The sequence below is a fragment of the Furipterus horrens genome, unplaced genomic scaffold, assembly GCF_987537825.1.
Source record: "Furipterus horrens unplaced genomic scaffold, mFurHor1.1.pri manual_scaffold_5, whole genome shotgun sequence".
Lineage (NCBI taxonomy): Eukaryota > Metazoa > Chordata > Mammalia > Chiroptera > Furipteridae > Furipterus > Furipterus horrens.
In genome coordinates this window covers 51,894,812-51,914,623 of record NW_028327175.1, presented here as the reverse complement: position 1 = coordinate 51,914,623, position 19,812 = coordinate 51,894,812, and the positions used below count along the sequence as shown (strand labels likewise).

General features: G+C 39.7%; 1 protein-coding gene across 1 annotated transcript in view; it reads left to right on the top strand.

Annotated features, from left to right (window-relative positions):
• The first annotated feature begins 7,685 nt into the window (after nucleotides 1-7,685).
• Nucleotides 7,686-19,812, top strand: part of ACOT12 (acyl-CoA thioesterase 12) — a 42,469-nt gene continuing 30,342 nt past the window's right edge. The window contains exons 1-3 of the mRNA XM_090276436.1: nucleotides 7,686-7,977; nucleotides 13,541-13,610; nucleotides 19,679-19,739. Coding sequence (XP_090132562.1) covers nucleotides 7,851-7,977; nucleotides 13,541-13,610; nucleotides 19,679-19,739 — 258 coding nt within the window. The 5' untranslated portion in view covers nucleotides 7,686-7,850. The remainder of the gene's footprint in view (nucleotides 7,978-13,540; nucleotides 13,611-19,678; nucleotides 19,740-19,812) is intronic.

The window sequence follows — 19,812 nt, the reverse complement described above, 5'->3', positions numbered from 1 at the left end:
GTTTTTCATATTTAGTCAAATCTGGGAGTCCCAAAGCATTTTCCTTTGCTTAGGATGTTTAGGTGCTGTGCTTGATTGACAGGGTGATGAAGACTATGGGGATGGCCATGTGAAGCAGAGCTGGTTCCCATGGCACTGTGCACTGTGTCTTTTGATATGCCCTTATCACATTACACCACTGATTTGCCCATCTGTCTTCCTCACCACACTAGGAGTACCCTTATGCTTAGCCAGGTGTCTGGTCTTTGTTGAATGAATAGATGAATGAATGAAAGAATCTCTTTGAAGAGAAAAGACATGCTTACATTAAACAATTATAACATTTAAGGCAGTACATTATCATGCACAGATCAGAAAGGCTCTTTACAAAGTGTTGAACTTGTCAGAGAGAATTTTTTAGGCTCTTTTATGAGGAATTATTGCACATTCTTTGAGGATCTATATACCTGTCAGGACTAATCTTGTTGCATCCCTAAAATTTAATCTGAAGGTTTCTTCAGGGTAGATTGATGCCTATCTAATAGAGATAAATATTATCCATTTGCCACCAGAAATGCCTCTTCCTAAATTAAATAAAGAATCAAAATCCCCAGCTTGGTTTTAGCCTGCCAGCACCGCTCCCAGGAACCACACACCCCAGATGAGGGGGAAAAGACCTGCTGTGTTGCTCAGGTGCAGCACTGCCCGGTGGGCGCTGCACCTGCTGCTCTCCCAGGTGACGCCTGTGCCCTTCCATCACAGAAGCCACAGGCTTGGCCTCACTGCAGGGTCATGGCCAACTCTAGTACCACTGTGGGTGTGCAGAGCGCTGTGGTGGGCATCAGGGTGTTAAGGGGGGGGCATACATCCAACAGGGCCTTCTTCTTCCTCTACCCCATTGCCCTTCCTTTCCCTTATCGTCCTGAGCAATGCAGGCTGAAGGCCATTCAGGGAGGTGGAGCAGGATGGTATATAGGGGTGCCCCAGCAGGAGGTAACCCAAGTTTGGAGGTGAGCCCCAGGAGACAGACCCACTTGGTTCCAGAGCCTGGACACAGAGTTCTATAGATACATAGTATATTAGTTTCCTAGGGCTGATATAACAAGTTACCAAAAATTGGGTGGCTTAAAACAAGTCATTTATTCTCTCACAATTCTGGAGGCCAGAAGTCTAAAATCAAGGTGTAGACAGGGTCACACTCTGTCCAAAGGCTCTGAGAGAGAACCCTTCCCTGCCTCTTTCACCTTCTGGTGGCTCCATGTGTTCCTTCGCCTGTGACCACATCACTCCAATCTCTGTCTCCTCCTCTTCTCTGTGGGTTTTCTCCTCTGTGTTTCTATAAGTATACATGTGATTGCATTTAGGTGCACCTGGAAAATTCAGGATAAGCTTCTTCTCTCAGATACTTAATTATATTTTTTCGATATAAGGTAATACTCATATGTTCTGGGGATTAGGAAGCCTTGTTCCAGGGATAGAGAAGAAAAAAATACAAGATGAAACAGAAACATCTGGTTATATTGGAAAATAAGAAATTACAAAAGAATGATAAAGACATGTCAAAAGGGCACAGAAACCAGCTTGAGGAGGCTCCCTCTGACCCAACTGGAAACAATTTTAGCATCAAAATGAATAATGATAATAACATTGAGAAAAATAAGAAACCATGGGCCCATGGAAATAAAAATAAATTAATGAATCAATCAAAACTTTCCTGAGGAATGACTATTTACATAGTTTCAAAGTACTTCCACTCAAAATGCTTATTAATTACAAAAGGGGGCCTTTCAGGAGAAAAGCCTAGAGACATCACTTTAATGAAATGACAAAAATGAACATCAAAATGGTACAGATTGAATTGTGTACTGCTAGATAAGATGCACAAAGAAAAATACAGCATCTTCTTAATATCCCTGCCAAAGATGCATAAACTCCATTGGTTATGACAAGATAGCAGGCAAACCCAAACTGAGAAATAACTGACCTGGAACCTTCAAAGTGGCAAGGTCATGAAAGTGAAGACTTGTTTCAGGTTGACAAAAACAGAGGGCAGTAAAAGAGAGAAAAATAAAAAAGAAGAATAAAAAACAAAAATGAAGAAAACTACAGACCAATCTCTCTCAGAAATGTGGATATAAAAATCCTTAACAAAATATTAGCAAATAGAATTCAGCAATATATAAAAAGAATTATACCCCATGATTAAGAGGGTTTTATTCCAGGGATAGGAGGCTGGTTCAATATTTGGAAATAATCCGTACAGTTCAGCATGTGGACAATCAGTGTTGGTGGCAGCCAGTGGACTCCAGTGAGCAGTGCCTGGCACGAAGGTGAGGCCAGGCAAATCGGCGAAAGTGAAAAATTGGACTCCGCGCAAGTGGCTTTTGTTCAAAGGAAAGTGCTGCACAGCACACACGTTCAGTGACTCAGAGGTTATACATCAAATGCCTTGTGTCTGACAGCCAAGGCCACTGCAAGCAGAGGGACACACAGGAGAAGGGTTGACTTGAGGCTTCGAGTGCTAAATGGGACAGTCCATTTCCCCAAGGTCAGCGTGATCCTGAGTGGAGGGTCCAGGGGCAAAGAAAAGTGAGAGACCCTGGCATGAAGTTAGCGACCAAAACGTAAGAAAGCCCATTCTGGAATGTTTGCTTAGGAACTCTGTATTTGAATTTTAACCACATCCATATAAATTTCAATTTGAATTTGAGAATATTGACCTGACACCTTTCATAGCCTATTGCAAAGGTGAAGATAGAGTCTGTTAGAGAGAGGATCTAATAGCTAATTTCAGACCACTTCTTTCATGAACTGCTTATGGATGCCAAACATAGAAAAGTATTTCTGCATGAAATACTTTCAATTACCAAATCCTCTGCCAGGGACTCACCTCCTAAAATGAAAAGGCTCCCAGCTGCCAATGATGTTCCGAACAGTGGAAGTATCATGGCTCTCTGCCATATTGGCATCCCTTCAGTATTCACTGTTCCAGCATCAGTGACAGCTAACAGTGCCCTCCTGTCCCCCTGAGGTGAACCTCTGCCTGAAAGCCCATGTTCCCCCCAAGTCAGTTGAAGTGCTAGGAGCTGAGGCCCTCGAGAGCAGCCCTTATTCCATTAAGGATGGGAGTTGGAGGGTAAAAACCCAGCTTCCATGTCTCTGAGAGGCTGCGCTTCACAAAATTTAATGTGCTTATGACTCACCTGGGTATCTTAATAAAATTCAGATTCTCATGCAGCAGGTCTGGCTGGGGCCTGAGATTCTGCATTTCTAACAAGTTCCCAGGTGATGCCGGGGCTGCTGGTCTGGCGGCCACACTTGGACTCCCCAACAGGCACTTTCTGCAGTTTCCTCCCAGATAAACTACTTGTTCTCAGGTTCGTGTTGGAGGGGCTGTTTCTGGGGGAAGCACTTTCTTCTATCTTATATTTCATTCTCCTTGTTCTTGGTCTCTCTGAAGCCCAACCACTACCTTGCTCTGTGACTCAGAGCAAATACTTCATTTCCTCCTCTCCAGAATGAGGGGTCAGACTGTCTAGTTCCCTTCCCACGCCAACATTCTAAAGATGTTCTCATGACCATCCGTCCCACTCTCTTCCCAATCAGCTTACCTGCGTTTGTGAGTGACCTTTTAAAATCAAGCTGGCTTCACATTCTGCTCATCTTCAAAAGATGTCTCTAAACAGAAATGGGAAATGGAAGCCTTTTCTTCAAACATAATAGCAAAAAATAACATTTTTATTGTGCAAGAGAAAAAGAGACCACTCAGAAAAACAAGAATAGTAGTGTTAGGCTGAGACTATTAAAATGAAAATTGGTGGGAAACAAACAAAAGATATGAAACCATTATCAAAAGACATCTAAACAGGAGATAATATGTTAAGAAAACACAATAGTGGGTTTGTGTACTGTGTCTACTTTTTGATCAAACAACTCTAAGGTACATATACAAGCTGTCCCCTTCCAGATAATGACTTTGGAAAGCCAACTTCTCACACCTATGCTTAAAACAATTTTGAAATTCCTCAAATTTACAGGAAACCAAGTATAGGAGTATATACATAGTATTACTGTTACCGAGCAAAGCAGGGCTCATTCACATGGCCCCTTTGTGTAATTCACAACAATTAGTGTTCAGAAAAACAGGTCTTTATTTACAATATTTCAACCTTGGGGGGGCTGGGAGCACCTCAGCTCAAATCCCTGTTCTCCCACGAGACCCAGTACTTCCCTTGCTTCCCAGAAGGCTATGAGCCCAAACCAAGCCCACTAGTTCCCCATTCCTTATCTGTCAGCTCTCTCCTTCAGGGTCTGGAGTATGATGTCATCAGCCTCCATATAATAGTCCAGGAAAGCATGTGCCATGTTACACTGGATCATGGTGAAGTCCAGGAAAAGCACAAGTCCTAAGAGAGTGTCCTCTCCACATGTCCCGAGTTCCAAGAGCCCAGATAGAGTCCGGATGTGCAAGGCAGAGTCCTTGGTGGTGCTTCGGAGGCAGTTAGAGCAGGCACAATCAAAGCAGCAACGTGCCTGCTTTCTCACTGGCCCAGGCTGCATGGCCAGATCCTGACTGCAAACAGCACAGCTGCTCCTCCCTTCTAACCTCGAACAAGCTTCAGTATACAAACTGCATAGCTGCCACTTCACTACAGGCAGCCTGGCTGAGTGCCCTTCCAGCTCAAGGCTCCTTCCTCATGGCTACTCCTCCTCTTTCTCTTCTACACTCACTCTGCCACGTGGTCCTCTCCCATGGCAGATCAGCTCTACTACAAAGCCGCCTGCCTGCTACATCATGGCTCTCTCCTTGCCCACCAGACCTCCAAGCCAACTCCCATCTACAGTATTCCCTCACTTATCACAGGTATTACGTTCTAGACCCACTCCCACCCCCCACACGTGATAGGTGAAAATCTGCGAAATAGGAACCTTACATTTATTTTAGTATTTATGTATATTTTAAGGCTTTATAAACCCTTCCCACACACTTATAAACCATTCCCAGTCCCTTATTAACCTTTCCCACTCCCTTATTAACCTTTTCCACACTTTTATAAACACTACTTATGTTCTTAAACATATTCTACACTCTTAAACCTATGTAACTTTAACAACATATGTGTACAGTACTGCAAAGTCCCACAATATAGTGAAAAATCCACGATAAATAATTAAATATAATATTTTTTAAAATCCCGTGATAGTGAGGCCACGACAAGTGAACCGCGACATAGAGAGGGACTACTGCACACCATTTTGGACTGCGTGGCTTCTCTACTTTTATCCTCATGGCTCTCACTAATTTTAAATGCTGGCCCATAGTACCATATGTCATTGTTATGAAAAGTATCTTAAGCCTATCACCTGCCCTTTTGCCCTGGGCTGCGACACAGCTATTATCTAGTTACCAAATTGCCATAGGTATGCAAAGTACCTTAAAAGCTCTATTACCTCCTTCCCCTATCCCTAAAACCATGAACTGTTGGGATTTTGGGGACCCATCACCCTGCTATGTTACATTACCACTTTGTCACCAATTTTACCCAAAATAATATAACCCAACTTAAACACAAACTCTAATTCCAATAACTTAATAAATTTCCTAAAATATTAATAAGTAAAATTCATGCTTGGACCTGTCAGTTATTGCTGTATAGCCTACAACCTCTAATCACAGTGACATACAGCAATAGGCAATGTCCCATTCGCTAGTCTGCATGTTTGCTGGTGGCTCAGCTTCAGGTGGCAGGTCTGCAGGGTGGCCAGCAGGGCTCTGCAAAAGGTGAATTCAGTCTGGCAACCAGATGCTGAGGGGCAGCTACTCAAGCATATAATCTCCTCATGGCAGAGGTCAGACATTCCTAAGGACAGGAACATATGGTTCCCAGAAGGGCTAGGCTTGGAACTGGCGCTCTTTTAGTTCCATACACTCCATTCCAAAGCAAGTCATATGGCCAAGCCCAACATGAATAAATGCCTCCCATGGAGTTATTAGTAGATTAAGTAAATATTTACTGAACAATAATCTAAACTACCAAAATAATATTAAGAACTCTAGAGGCATTTTCCAAAAAGAAGTGCCAAAAGTGATATGAGTGATAACATTGTCATTGAAATAAGTATATAACTATATGAGAGGACCGTCTTGGAGGGATAAGTTTTTTTTTAAGTATATTTTATTGATTATATTGTTACAATAGTTCCAATTTTTTCCCCTTTGCTCCCCTCCACCCAGCACCCCCCGTTCCCCAGCAGTCCCCCCCAAGTCCATGCCCATGGGTCATACATACAAGCTCTCCTGTTTCACCCTTTCATATATTTTTCTTCTTTTTTTAAATAAATAAATGATTAATTAATTATTTTAACAATAAAATTGGAGGGATAAGTTTTAATTTGTTTGGTTTTTTAAAGTTATTTTTGTGCTTTTTATAAAAGTCAAACTTCATGCTTGCTTAACTGAATACATCTAATTCTTATTTATGTTTATGTGGGATGGAAACCTACCTAGAGAGGATCCTAGAGGTTACCAAGTCCATGTTTCCTTAGTTCTTTTCTTTCACAAAAAATAAAATAAAAAAATAAAAATAAAAACAATAAATCTTTTAAAGGAAAAGCGAAATTAACAGACTTTCCATTCTGATGTCTCCAGGCTGGAGCTTGGCAGGCCTTCTGCACAGGAATGAGAAAGCACTACACGTTTGTTGGCGTCATTTAGGTTTTGTGGTTGGCTGGTTTAGGCAGTCAGGAGCCCTGAGTTAAGCCAGGTGTCCTGCTACCTTAGCTGCTGCTTTCGAGTCAGTTGCATGCCTGGCACACTGCCTCAGCTCTCAGGCTTCCATTTACTTCCTCACTCCTAAAGGCTCTCCCAGGTGCAGCTGCCCCTACGGAAAAGACATCTATGAATATTACATATGGGCAGTTTTCTGGTGTCCCTTTCATTAATGAGAACTGCTGTGTAAAGTCACTGATTTCAGCTCTAGAAAGTGTAGTAGCTTTTATGTGCTAAAAGCTGAGAATGAAAACTGTCATTTAATGTTCTAGGTTTTGTCTTCCGTAAAGAAGCGATTCTCTTGGGATTTGCTGGGCTCATTAGTAATCAGGTAACAGTTGCTAATCATTAAAACCTAAAGTATGCCTTAGTTTGTTGAGTGACCAACATGTCTGCAAAAATCTGCACTTGTTTTTTTGTTTGTTTGTTCGGCAGTGGGGGGTAATTTTATATTAAAATGATGGATTAACTATAAAGGGTTATTTGGAACCATTATAATATGTTAAGAATCAGAAGGTGGATTTCGAATGAAGGCTTGAGACGTGAGTACACATTCTACCTGGCAGGTAACAGCCAGGAAAAGAAAGAAAAAAGGGGCGGAGGGAGGAGAAGGAAAGGAAGGAAGGAGGAAGGAAGGAAGGAAGGAAAGCTCTAAAATCAGCTTCTAAAGCAAAAGTTATACATTCTCTGGACGTCATTTAACTAATCAGTTCTTAACTCTCCATCACCTGTCAAGTTCTTCAGACCTCACTGTTATGTTTACTTACCAAATACACCGGCACATTCTGTGAATTTCCTACATTATCTCATTTAATTCTCTGCACAGTCCTGAGATAAGTGCTACTGCCCTCCCTTTAGGGGTGAGAAACCCAGGATGTTCGCAGCTCTGTCAACCTAGGTCGCCTGGCTTCTGAAGCAGAAGAGTTCGCCTTCGCCCTCCTCGCGATATTCCCGGCACCTGAAGCTCACCTGCCACAGCACCGGCGGGCAGGGAGCGGGACTGGGGCCAGAGCGGCGGCGCCACAGGTGCCCTTTGGATCCGGAAGGGCCCGATGCGGACCGGGCGCACTCCGCCGAGGGGCTTCTCACTCTGCGCCGAGTCATGGAGCGGCCGGGGCCGGGCGAGGTGCAAATGAGCCAGGCCATCCAGCCGGCCCACGCCAACTCCCGCGGCGAGCTGAGCGCGGGGCAGCTGCTCAAGTGGATCGACGCCACCGCCTGCCTGGCGGGTAGGAGCGCGGCCGGCCGGGTAGTCGAGGAGCGGGGCTGGAACGGGTACAGAATGGGGGTGTGGGTGTCTGGGAACTAGGAGGCAGGCTGGGACGTGCGGGTGCAGGATGGCGGGGACGCAGGACAGCCGGGGTCAGGACCTGGGAGGATTCTGGACAATCCATCCCAGCGCGGAAGCCGACGCCAGGCTCCCCGGCCCGCGCCACGCCAGGACCAGGACGAGGACCCGGGACGGGACCCGGGCCAGGACCCGGGCCGAGTGAGGAGCGGAGGATATTTTGAGTTGTGAGCCCTGTGCAGCCGGGACCATAAGGATTAAGCTAGTTCATCCAACACTGGCGATGACCTCGGTCAGTAGGTCTAAAACATTTTAGTCTGAGGAATCCTTTACCCTATTAAATAAACGAGGACCCCGGAGAGCTTCTGTTTATATGGGTTATGTTTATCCATACTTACCTTCTACAAAATAATTTTAAATCAATTCATTTAAAAGGAACAGAAATGGCCCTGACTGGTGTGCCTCAGTTGCTTGGGCATCATTCTGCCAACCGAAAGGTCGCTGCTTCATTCCCAGTAAGGTCAGTGCACCTGCCTGGGTGCGGCCAGGTCCCGTTGTGGACAATCGAGAGGCATCTGATGATGTTTCTCTCCCCCCCTCTCTCCTCCCTTCCTAACTCTCTAAAAGTAAATAAATAACATCTTTTTTAAAAATTACATGAACAGGATTGAACTCATTACATATTTTTATTGAAAAAAAAAAAAAAAAAGCCCTATATTCTCAACAAGAACAAAAATCTACTTAAAGGAGTGGCTTTGGTTACATCTCCAAAAATTTAATGTCTGGTTAAGTAGAGGATTACTCACTTCTCGTATCTGTTTCTGCATTCAATGTGTTGCCTACCACACACTTATTTAGTCTCCGTTCAGGTCCTCTGTGCCTGATTTCTTCTTTGTCATTTATATTCTTCCATGCATTGCCTCTCAGCTTAAATATCATTACCTAAGAGAAATCCTTTCCAACCATGCTTACATTTGCACCCTTTTTGTCAATTTCATGGCAATGCTTTTTCCAGCTTATACTGTCAAGGTAAGAAACATCCAAACAAACCTGCAAAGAATATTTATAAGAGTTTATTTGAGCCAAACTGATGGCATATGCTGGGAGCAAGATTTCAAATGCTTCAGACAGTAATTGTTTTACATCTTCTTTCATGCATTTGAAATTAAGGAAGGAATGTGAGGGAGATGGGAGAAAGCAAGGCACAGATTGGATTGCGGGATAGTTAAGATTATGTGCTCTCTTTAGGGTTAATACTCCCTTCAAGGGATATTACTTCTAGAATCTCAAAGATGTACACAAGAACAATGGGTGGGATTGGCTTAAAAATCTTTCACTAAAGAAGTTACATGCATGGGGCATGACCTGCCCAGTTAGAAATTTAGGATGAGATCACCCTCTGAGGTTACTTTCCATAAATCGCCCTCCCCCTTTTTCATCCACAATACTACTTAGCACTGTCTGTAATTATTTTGTGTATTGATCTGTTCACCTATTTATTTCCTGTCTTGCCAGTTCTCCAATGCTTGGTAAGCACTAAATGAAAACCTCCTGATTATATGGATGGGTAGATGGGTTGATGGGTGGATGGTTCCAGGAATTGAAATCTCATTTCTAAAATGAAGACAGGCTTTGCATAAGGCACCTAATAGATTCAGCAAATGTACCTTTTCAAGTAAAATATGTTAAGACAAAATATTAGAGCTGGAAGGAGCTTTAAAGATCATGGATCCCAGGACTCTTATATTACAGAGAGCAAAAGGAAATCTCAGATGATTATAGAGCCCTGCTTTACTCAATGAGTGTTAATAGAGTTTATATTCCCTGTGTGTTAACCACCTGCAAAATTTAGTCATATATCTGGTGCCATATGTTTGTTTGTTGGTAGATCTGTTTGGTTTTTGTCTTAATAGTTTTTTTAAATCAGGATTTGAGGTGGGTTGTAATAATATAATGGGAACATCAATATAAAATTAATCCACATGAAGGAGAAACAAGTATAGAAATCATTGAAGTTGCTAATAATAATGATGCCTGTTGCCAAGGCAACTGAATACATTATGTGTATATTGAAGTAACTTTTAAAGTTACTTCACTTAATGCCTCTGTCCTGTTATGGAGAAACAATTTCCCTCCTATCATGGTCCTAAAAATTTATACGGTTTCACATCTTTGGAAACTTAGACCATAGGATGATTCCATTGATAACCAATTACTCTGGACCTTAACAGTTGTGTTACTAACAATACAGTTTTAAGGAAACCTTTATGATTAAGTTGGCTTTGAAACATGGATAACGCCTGTGTTAAACACTCCATGCTGAGAAGAGACACCACCTAAGCAAGGGACAATTATTTAGCCAAGGCAGAGAAATGCCCCCCCATGGTGCTTTACTTTATACAATAAAAGTAAGACAAAAACTAAGTTTTCTGGCATTTTCCCAACCAGAGTTCTTTATTGACCAGCACTTCCATATAGCCACAGTGCTATGATAAACAATGACTATAGCCATGGCCCCAAGTCATGGCCCCAAGACATTCTAAAATGTCCTCTCAATAATTTAAAGGAAGATTAAATACATTCACTATCATTTTGGCATAAGGATTTAGCTGTCATTGGCCCCACTATTCTTTTAGTCCTTTAAGCCTAGAGGCTTGAAGCCATTCTGAGTCATTCTTCACACTCCATATCCATTTCTTACTTTGAAATATGCCAGACTTACTTTTCCCTCCCTATTTCATTTGTGACTCTTTCTCAGGGTTCATTCACTCTCACAAGAATGGCACCCAATCCATCCAGTTATGCACGTCATAAATCTAGGAGTCATCCATCCTTGGTAACTCTTATCTTGCTTCCCCCTCCATATAGTCTATCCATGAACCATGTCCTATCAATGTCACATGAAAGAAATCTCTCAAGCTCAACCACTTTGCTATGCCTACACTGCCACCACCTAGCATCAAGGCCTGGTTCCTAAAATCCAGGTTTTCTTCAGAGTGCTTAATTATTATTTATTATTAATGTTATTATTCATTCATTTAATTAATCCTGGCTCCTCCACTAGACTCCATGAGAACAGGGATCATGATTAATTTATATTTTTAGCACCATACATAGAGGCTGGCATAGCACAGTTGTTCAATTAGTTAAAAGAATGAGTGAATGGAGGTACCACAATTTTTATCAATCATCATTTTATATGTAGAATATAATCACATAACTAGTCTGTGACTTTTCCTCTCAGTTTCCCTAGGAAATCAGAAATAGTTTGAAGGTTTTTCCACTTTTATTGGCATATAGTACAAACAACAATCAAAATCAGGAGCCAGAACAAGTTGGTGCTATCGAATTCATATCTGATACACTCGTTAAAAGAAAACAATCACATATAATCACATGTAAAAATTGTGACCCTATATTGGTTTCTCATATTTTTTTATTTTTCTCTTTGGTTTAATGGCCTTGAAAGTCTAAAATGTAAACCATGGCTCTTGAGACCCTGAAGCCCCTATTTAGCCAAGTACTTCTCTAGGGAGCATTCCTTGGGTGGTCTTTTCTGAGTTCCTATTGCTTCTGTATTTAAAGTCACTAGTTAGAACAATGTATTTAATTTTTCTAAGTCTAAATTTCCTCATTTGTAAGTGGAACTAATAATTATACCAATATCATGTAATGGACATGCATAAATTCTTAGCTCAAGGCCTGGCCAGTAATAAATGCTTAATAAATTGTAACTATTATTATAGTTATGTTTCTTCTTGGACCCTAGTGCAATCTAGCATAGTGCTACCTATACATAGTAGATACCCAATATATACAATAAAAATGTAGTCTTTTACTGATTATTGCACTTTAATTATCATTTAATTCATTCAAAATTGATAACTCATGTTGGTGTACATAGTAACACTCCATTAACAAGAATAGATAGATAAGCTCAACATCCCATTCCCTCATGTCAGATAACTGGAATGAGTGTGTATTAGGTACTCTTTAGCCAATGTTTTACAGCATGCACCTGCAAGGCTTCATTAGTTCTCTGGAAATCTTAAGCACTAAAAGATCACTGACTGTGGCTGGATCTCTGCCACTGAAGAGACTTGTTAAAATATAGGACTGATTCATCTCATTCTCTGGAAATCAGTGGGAACTGGACAAATGTCTGATACACTGAATTAAATTGATCTTACCTTAAGTGCAAAGTGGGCAAAAGTAGATTTACAGTAGTGAGTACACAAAGCAGTTTATTCTTCTATTACTATTTATTAATTCTTGTATTACTATTTATTAATTCTTGTATTTTTTATTTGTATTACAACTCTAAACCTACTTTTGTCCTTCCCTGTACTTCTAGAGACTGATACCTCTACATATTCTTCCTCTCACTCAGCTTTATAGCTGGGAAACCCATCCTCCCTACTTCATCAGTCACAGAGTTCTGCTGTGGTTCGTTTTCTGGTAACTCAGTTTATGTGCATGTTTGGAAGAACAATGAGTTATTTCCAGCTAGTAAAACCAGAATGTTCAATTTTCCACAGAATTGGATTATAGAGAGGAGTGTTTTAAATACTTGCTCTCTGGAAGATTTTTCTTACCTCTCTTTACCTGGGAATATATATTGCAGTTAAAGCAATCCACTACACACAAAGTATATAAATTCAGTATAACGTGGCATCAAGAGTGAGTTCTCCAAAACTGAAATAGGGTTAAACGTTCTTAAAAAGGCAATACTGTCTGTTTGGGTTTTAATTGACTGTTGCTCAAAATCAAATTCTGGCTGAAGCATATGTCAAAATTTTTTCCCAAAAAGAATAAAATCTGATATTTTTACATAAAGTACTTATAAAATCAACAATCAAGCTATCTCAACAAATTAAATGCAGACATGGGATGTGAAAAGAACTGGAGCTCCTCCCTAATCTCTCTCCACCCTAATCAATACTCTCTTCCTTCAACATAATTACTGCATAATTAATTTGGCAATAAAACATAATAAACGTTGGCTAAATACCTGCTGTGTTTCTCTGATGTCCAGAGCAGTTCTTCTCTGATTTGGAGTGTGATCTCAGGGTCTCCCACATGGTCCAGCTCAGCGCTTACACTAGCTAAGTGGCTTACATACATTCGGCTACTGGTTGTGTGGGATAATGGATACAGTTTTGATTCATTGTTTTTAAAACAAAAGGAAGGTAGTACTTAATAAAACATTTAAAGTTGGCACCAACTTACTAAAATTGATAGTTGAATAACTAGATATGCTGAGTACTGGTATTAAATTTCAAATCAAAGAGAATGTAAATTAAAATGTAAAAAGACACTACAGTAATTTCAATGCAGTAGAAATATAACTGTTATGATTCAGATCATTCAGAGTGTGCGCATGGTGGTCTTATACTGAACTAGAAGATGAATTACAAAAATAAATCCACTTAAATTTTATTCCTTTCCCATGCTGAAATATTCAAACATTATTAATACAACATATTTTTACCTATTCTTTGAAGCTGAGAAACATGCTGGGGTTTCCTGTGTTACAGCCTCCGTGGACGACATACAATTTGAGGAGACAGCCAGGTAAGTGAAATTGCTCTTTCTCACCTTTCTCCTGAGTGTATTGGTTTATTTGCAGCACGTAAGCTTGTTCATGTTAAGTCAGTAACCAATTCATTAATAAAATAAATAACACTTGACTCAATGTAAATTGGTAAAAGAAATTTGCAGGACCAACCTACTTGTTTTTTATTTTTTTAATACTCACCCGAGTATTGATTTTAGAGAGGGAGGGAGAGAGAGAGAAACATTGATGTGAAAGGAAAACATTGATTGGTTGCCTCTCATACATGCCCTAATCAAGGACCAAAACAGCAATGCTGACAAGGAATCTAACCTGTGACCTTTTTGTTTACAAGATAGTGCTCCAGCCAACTGAGTCACCTGGTCAGGGCAGTAGGACCTACTTTTTTTTTTTTTTTTTTTTAAGATTTTATTTTTTATTTTATTTTTAGAGAGAGGGGAAGGGAGGGAGAAAAGGAGAGAGAGAAACATCAGTGTGTGGTTACCTCTCATGTGCCCCTAAATGGAGACTTGGCCCACAATCCAGGCATGTGCCCTGACTGGGAATTGAACCGGTGACCCTTTGGTTCACATGCCTGCTCTCAATCTACTGAGCCACAACAGCCAGGGCAGGGCGTGCTTTTAATAAACGTTTTTAACTGTAAATTCAGTCTTGACTTTGTTGAGAAATAGCTCTCAGCATTATATGCATTCCATTATAAGGCATAGCAGGATTTCTTGAAGCTTATTCTTAATGGCTCTTTCCTCTACTAAAAGAATAATTAATAATAATAAGTGTCTCTATGATGGTAAATTTCATCATTAGGTTGTTGGGTAAACATTAATTCATCTGACTAAAGTTGTTAAATTATGAAAAAAAATTTATGTCTGGGATTCTGTATGTACTTACCATCACTTATCGTAGAAAATTTCAAGATACACAAATATTTCAAACATACACATAAAATAAGAGAATAGTACCATATATCTTCAAAGACCCTTCACCTAACTATGACAATAAGCAACTCATGGAGATTCTTGTCTTATCAATACTCCTCCAGATTCCCCTGTACATCTGAATTATTTTGAGATAAATCCCAGGCATCATTTGTGAAAAGTAAAAATTACTGCATATTCAGACTTATTTGGAATAAGCACCATTATTAGATTGAGCAATGCCAACAGTATTTTGTAATAAAATATCTATTATATACTTTCCGTCCTAAATTCTGAAACCTAGACTTAACAAGTAACCTAATCATTGAAATGTGGTTTTGCCATTTTGTGTTTGTAGAAGTATATATTTCTAAAAGATAAGATATCTTTTAGAAACCATATAATAACAATCACTATACCATTAACAAAAAAGATTCCCAATGTTTTCAATTTTTTTTAATTTGAACAATTGGTTTATTGAATCAGGATCCAATGTAGGTGATATGTCTTTGAATGTATAATTTGTCCTATAGAATTTACCACATTTTGTATTTTCTCATTGTATCCCTGTTTAGCATGTTCACCTACCTTTGTATTTCTTATAAACTGATAAACACATCTAAAAATTGATCTGATGGAGGTTTGATATTTTGGTAAAACTCTTTCTTGTCAACAGCATATACTATCTAATGATCATTTCCTAGGACATTATTTCATTAGATATTGGTAAAATAGCAATGTGCTAATTCTATCTTTTTTTTCCATTTATTTTCTGAAATATTTGTATAGATAGATCCTTACCTCACTAATTAGTTAGTTACGCTGAGTTAACATTTGTCCAGGAAAACAGGCTTAATTCTTTCTCTTTATTTAGTATCATTGAGAGCCCATGGATTTTAACATGTCTGATGCATTTCAATTCTAATGTGATTACTCTTATGTATGCTCACATTGCCCCATCTTGGGACAACAGAAGCTTCTTCAGTTTGGTTCTAAGTTTTGGACATAACCCCGAAGTTAGAAGTCTTTAATAACTTCTTTGCTTTCTAGTATGAAAAATTGGGTCATTTTATACATTTCCTCACATAAACTCAGAATCACAAATTTCCTCAAAAGAAATGATAAGTAGAGATCACAATCTCTTGGCATGAAAGATGCTTATCAATATAGAGTTGGTCATTATTTTTAGGCCTTTGCAGTGGAATTAGTAATTATGTGTCTTTTTTAAAGAGTTTCTGCTAATACCTGTAATAGATTAGGATTATATGGTTTTACCTGATTTCTTTGATTTTATGTTTGTATCTCCTTTTTTTTTTTTTTAATGTGAAATATCTTGATCCTTAAAGACATATACAGAATTTACAAGAAAGGAAGAGAGAAATTTGTTTATTTCTGGTCTGGGATGGTTCTCACGGACTGTGGGATAATGACTGCCAGTTTTTAAACCCCAAATAGTCTTGTCCAATGAAATGCCCAGTTCATCTCTCCAAACTTGCTGCTTACATTTATCTATTTAGCACTTATTTATTTATAGACAAACAAAATTAAGTTAAATAAAACCACGTGCATTGACTAAACTCACATACTAGTAATGTGATTTTTCCTGTAGTGGAAAAAATTGTCATGTGATTGTATCTCAGCAGAATTACAAATTAGTGTAAATTAAGACTTATTTGGAAACAGATTAAAGCACCATTATTAAACTTAAGAATGCCAGTAGTACACTGTAATAAAATATTTGTAATAAAATATCTATTATGTACTTTCCAATCCTAAATACTGTGAAAGGACCTAATCATGGAAGAAGAAGTTGTACTTTTTTTAATGCAACTTGCACCATAAAAAATGAAAATTGAAAGCAACATATTGAAAGCCATATAATTAAGCTACAAACTATATTAAATATTTTTTAAATTCACACATATTCATTGCTTAGATAAAAAAAAAGTACTGTTATAACTCAATAGGAAATGTGAATGATTATGGCATAATTCCAGGGTGTGGCAGTTGCTCAGTCTGGTGAGTCAAATAAATGTTTAATCATCAGAATAGAAAATATGACAGGTACATGCCTAGGATGAGCTGTAAAACTCAATTCTCTGGGATAGTTAAAAAGAACATTTTGACTGGAAAACTAGTAGAGTTTCATGATAGCGGGTCTTCAATGACATGTACATTTTCACTGGTGAACAGGAAAAGGACTTCACCAGATAAGGTGTGTAGAAGAGCCTCAGCACCTCAGTGGAAAGGGGCTGGTCCACTCCGGAAAAACCTAGTCTGCAGAGGGATGATGCCCCAGCTGGAGACTGGGTCTGGGCAGTAGAAGGCCTTGAATGCCATGCTATGTAATTGGTTTTATTCAATTGAGATTTTAGTTATTTCATTTATTTGAATTCAGTGTCAGGAGTTTGGTTTGGTGGAGAGTTCCCTACTTTTAAAGTCAGGGCAGAGCTCACAAAAGAGACAAAGAAATGTGTCAGATGCTTTCCTTCCTCAAAGTCTGACAGGCAGACATCAGACTCTAGTACCATCTGAGCATAACACACTATAGTAGCTTCAAAGAGGGACTCTAACTCTGCTAGATGCCATTACTGTAAATCTTTGCTAGAAACCCTACCAAACAGATCTGGGAAGTCTAGAAGGGAACACATATAAGGAAAAAGAAAATTGGTTTGGATTTGCATGTGCTAAATATGGGGAACACGTTAAATTAGGTAACGTGTGTGGAAGCAGATAATACTGAACCTAGTAGAGCCTCCCTAACTATGAGTTGAATCTGCTGAGAGAAGTGTGCAAATATGGCTCTGAGTTTCAAGAATGAGGCCCAGGAAAAGTTATCCCCATAAAGATGATAAGATCATGGAAGAAGAGGGTGAAGTGAGAAGAAAATAGGACAAAGGACAGAAATTGAGGAGATGTTGCCACGTCAGGGATAGATAGATTAAGGAAGAGAAATCAGTGAAGGAAACTGAGAATGAAGGGAGAACAGTATTTTGGAAGCCAAGGGGAGAGAACATTTCCTGAAGAAAGAGGTTGGTTAAATGAATGGACTTGCCTGTTAGGAAGTGACTCTGGAGAGATCGGGAGTAAGAAGTGGAGGCAACAGCTAGATTACAGCAGCTGAGAAGGGCATGGGAGATGAACCCCCTAAACTGCTATACCTGGGAAAATCCTAATCTTTGAAGAACCATCTCAAATGTCACCTCATGGTGACTTCTTCTCTGACTTTTGAAATTAGTCATTTCTTCTGGGTGCCTTTGCAAAACTTGATTATTTTTCCCCCCAAAATTGCATAGCATTGCACTTCACTTGTGGACAACTTGTGTCCCACATGAAGTTTCTTTGATGTCATGAATCGTGTATCTTGAGGTCTTAGCTTAATGCCAGCCTTGTCATAACTCAGTAAACATTGTTAAATGTATTAGAAGAGGAAAATATTAATTTAGGAAGTTTGAATATGGAAGAGAAGAGAAAAATCTGGAGATAGAATAGGGTTGAGAGAAGGATTTTTAGAAAGGATAAGCCTTGATATTTTCATAGATAGACACAGAGTCAGGGACAGGTGAAGTTTGAGAATACAAAGAGGAAAGAGCTGACTAAGCCCGCCATTGGTGGAGGGAGGGGGATGGGATCAAGGGCTCACGTGAAGAAAGAGGTCTGGAAGAGATCTTTCTTCCTCTGAAACAGAAAAGTGAGGAGAACAGTGACAATGTAGTTCAACTTTGAAAGTAAGGGAGAAACTTTGCAGAAGCTTCCATTGGGTAGACCCTTACCTTCTGCCCAGGTGAAGGAATCGGAAGTGACCAGAAAGGTTTGGAACAACTTCCAGCTACATGACCAGAGTTCCAGCAATAAGAGGAGTGAATGGGTCACCTAGCAGCATTGAGGGCCCCTGTAAACCTAGTGAAGCTGATCAGTTTTAGGACCTGCTTGTTTGTATGTATATGCATTTATTTGTTAACTAACATTTTAAAATAAAGATCAATTGTATAGGTTTATTTGTGTTTGTTTTAACTTCTCTTAAGGCAACAGCTGTGATATTGTCAAAGTGTCTGTTGTGGATTTAGAACTTGTTTTGCACACAGTCTTTGCCAAAACCCTCTTCTGTTTAAATGTAGGTAGTCAGCTAACATATGTGTAGTTCACACTAATTCACATCTGTTTTCAGTGCTGTTTTTTTTTTTTTATCATTATCTTGAATTTTTCATGCACAAGCAGCATTATCAGCATAGTAAGGTGAAAATCCTTTGTGGCACATACATTTAACTAAATCTTTAAGTATGAAATGAGGTGTGCTAGGATTGTTAGCATAGATAGTATTAATAAAGGAAGGGAACAAATGTAATAAAATATTAAACTTAAACTGGGAAAATGAATCAGATATTGGGCCTGCTTCACTGGGAAGTTACAGCTTTCCATCAAGCTTGATTTACCAGGAAGCCATACCATTTACAGGCTTATTCACACACTCCATGAGACCGAGGCATCCTTTGCCCTCTGGACTTAATCCTTGAAGTGGGCAGAAAAAAAGTCTCCCCAGGAATCTGCAAGCTTGGTACCCGACCATTGGGGTGAGGAGAGAGCAAGGAAGGAAATTTCTCTACTTTGAGGCATGCACAGTAGCAGCCAAGATGGCACAGGGGGAGGCAGGCACATGAACAGTAGAACCAGGTGATGCAGCAGAAATTTTTGGCCGTGTACAATAGAAGCGAAGATGGCGCAGCGGTAGGTGCTTCAACTTTGAGGCATGCCCGCAGTAGAAGCCAAAGAGGCAACATGGAAGAGAGAAGCCTAGCTTGGAAAGAGGATTGGGTTGGATGAAGGCACAGAACCCCAGAAGTTCTAGGAAAGAGATTGATTAGGAGGGCCCAACACAAGCCAGGGAAAGATCAGGAAGTAGATTGGATGGTTTCGATAACAGCTTGCTCATTACAGAGAACCAAGAAAATATATGGAAGATTATTAGGAATTTCCAGGCAGTTGCTGCTAGAGCCTGCCTGCCCTCTATACCTTCATGGGTCTATTTTTTCCCTTCGCCCCCATAAATCTTGCTGTGCATATGCCCTTTGAAATTCTTTTCTTGCAACACCACAAAGATCCCATTTTTGTTGGCAACAGCATTACTGAGGTCTTTCTTTTTCTTTTTTTACTAGAGTTGGACAAGTTATAACCATCAAAGCGAAAGTTACTAGAGCATTCAGCACAAGCATGGAGGTAAGAGGCACCTTCCTTACTTCTGTCTGCTGGTGCTAATAATGAAATTAGAAAATGCGTATCACATAATACC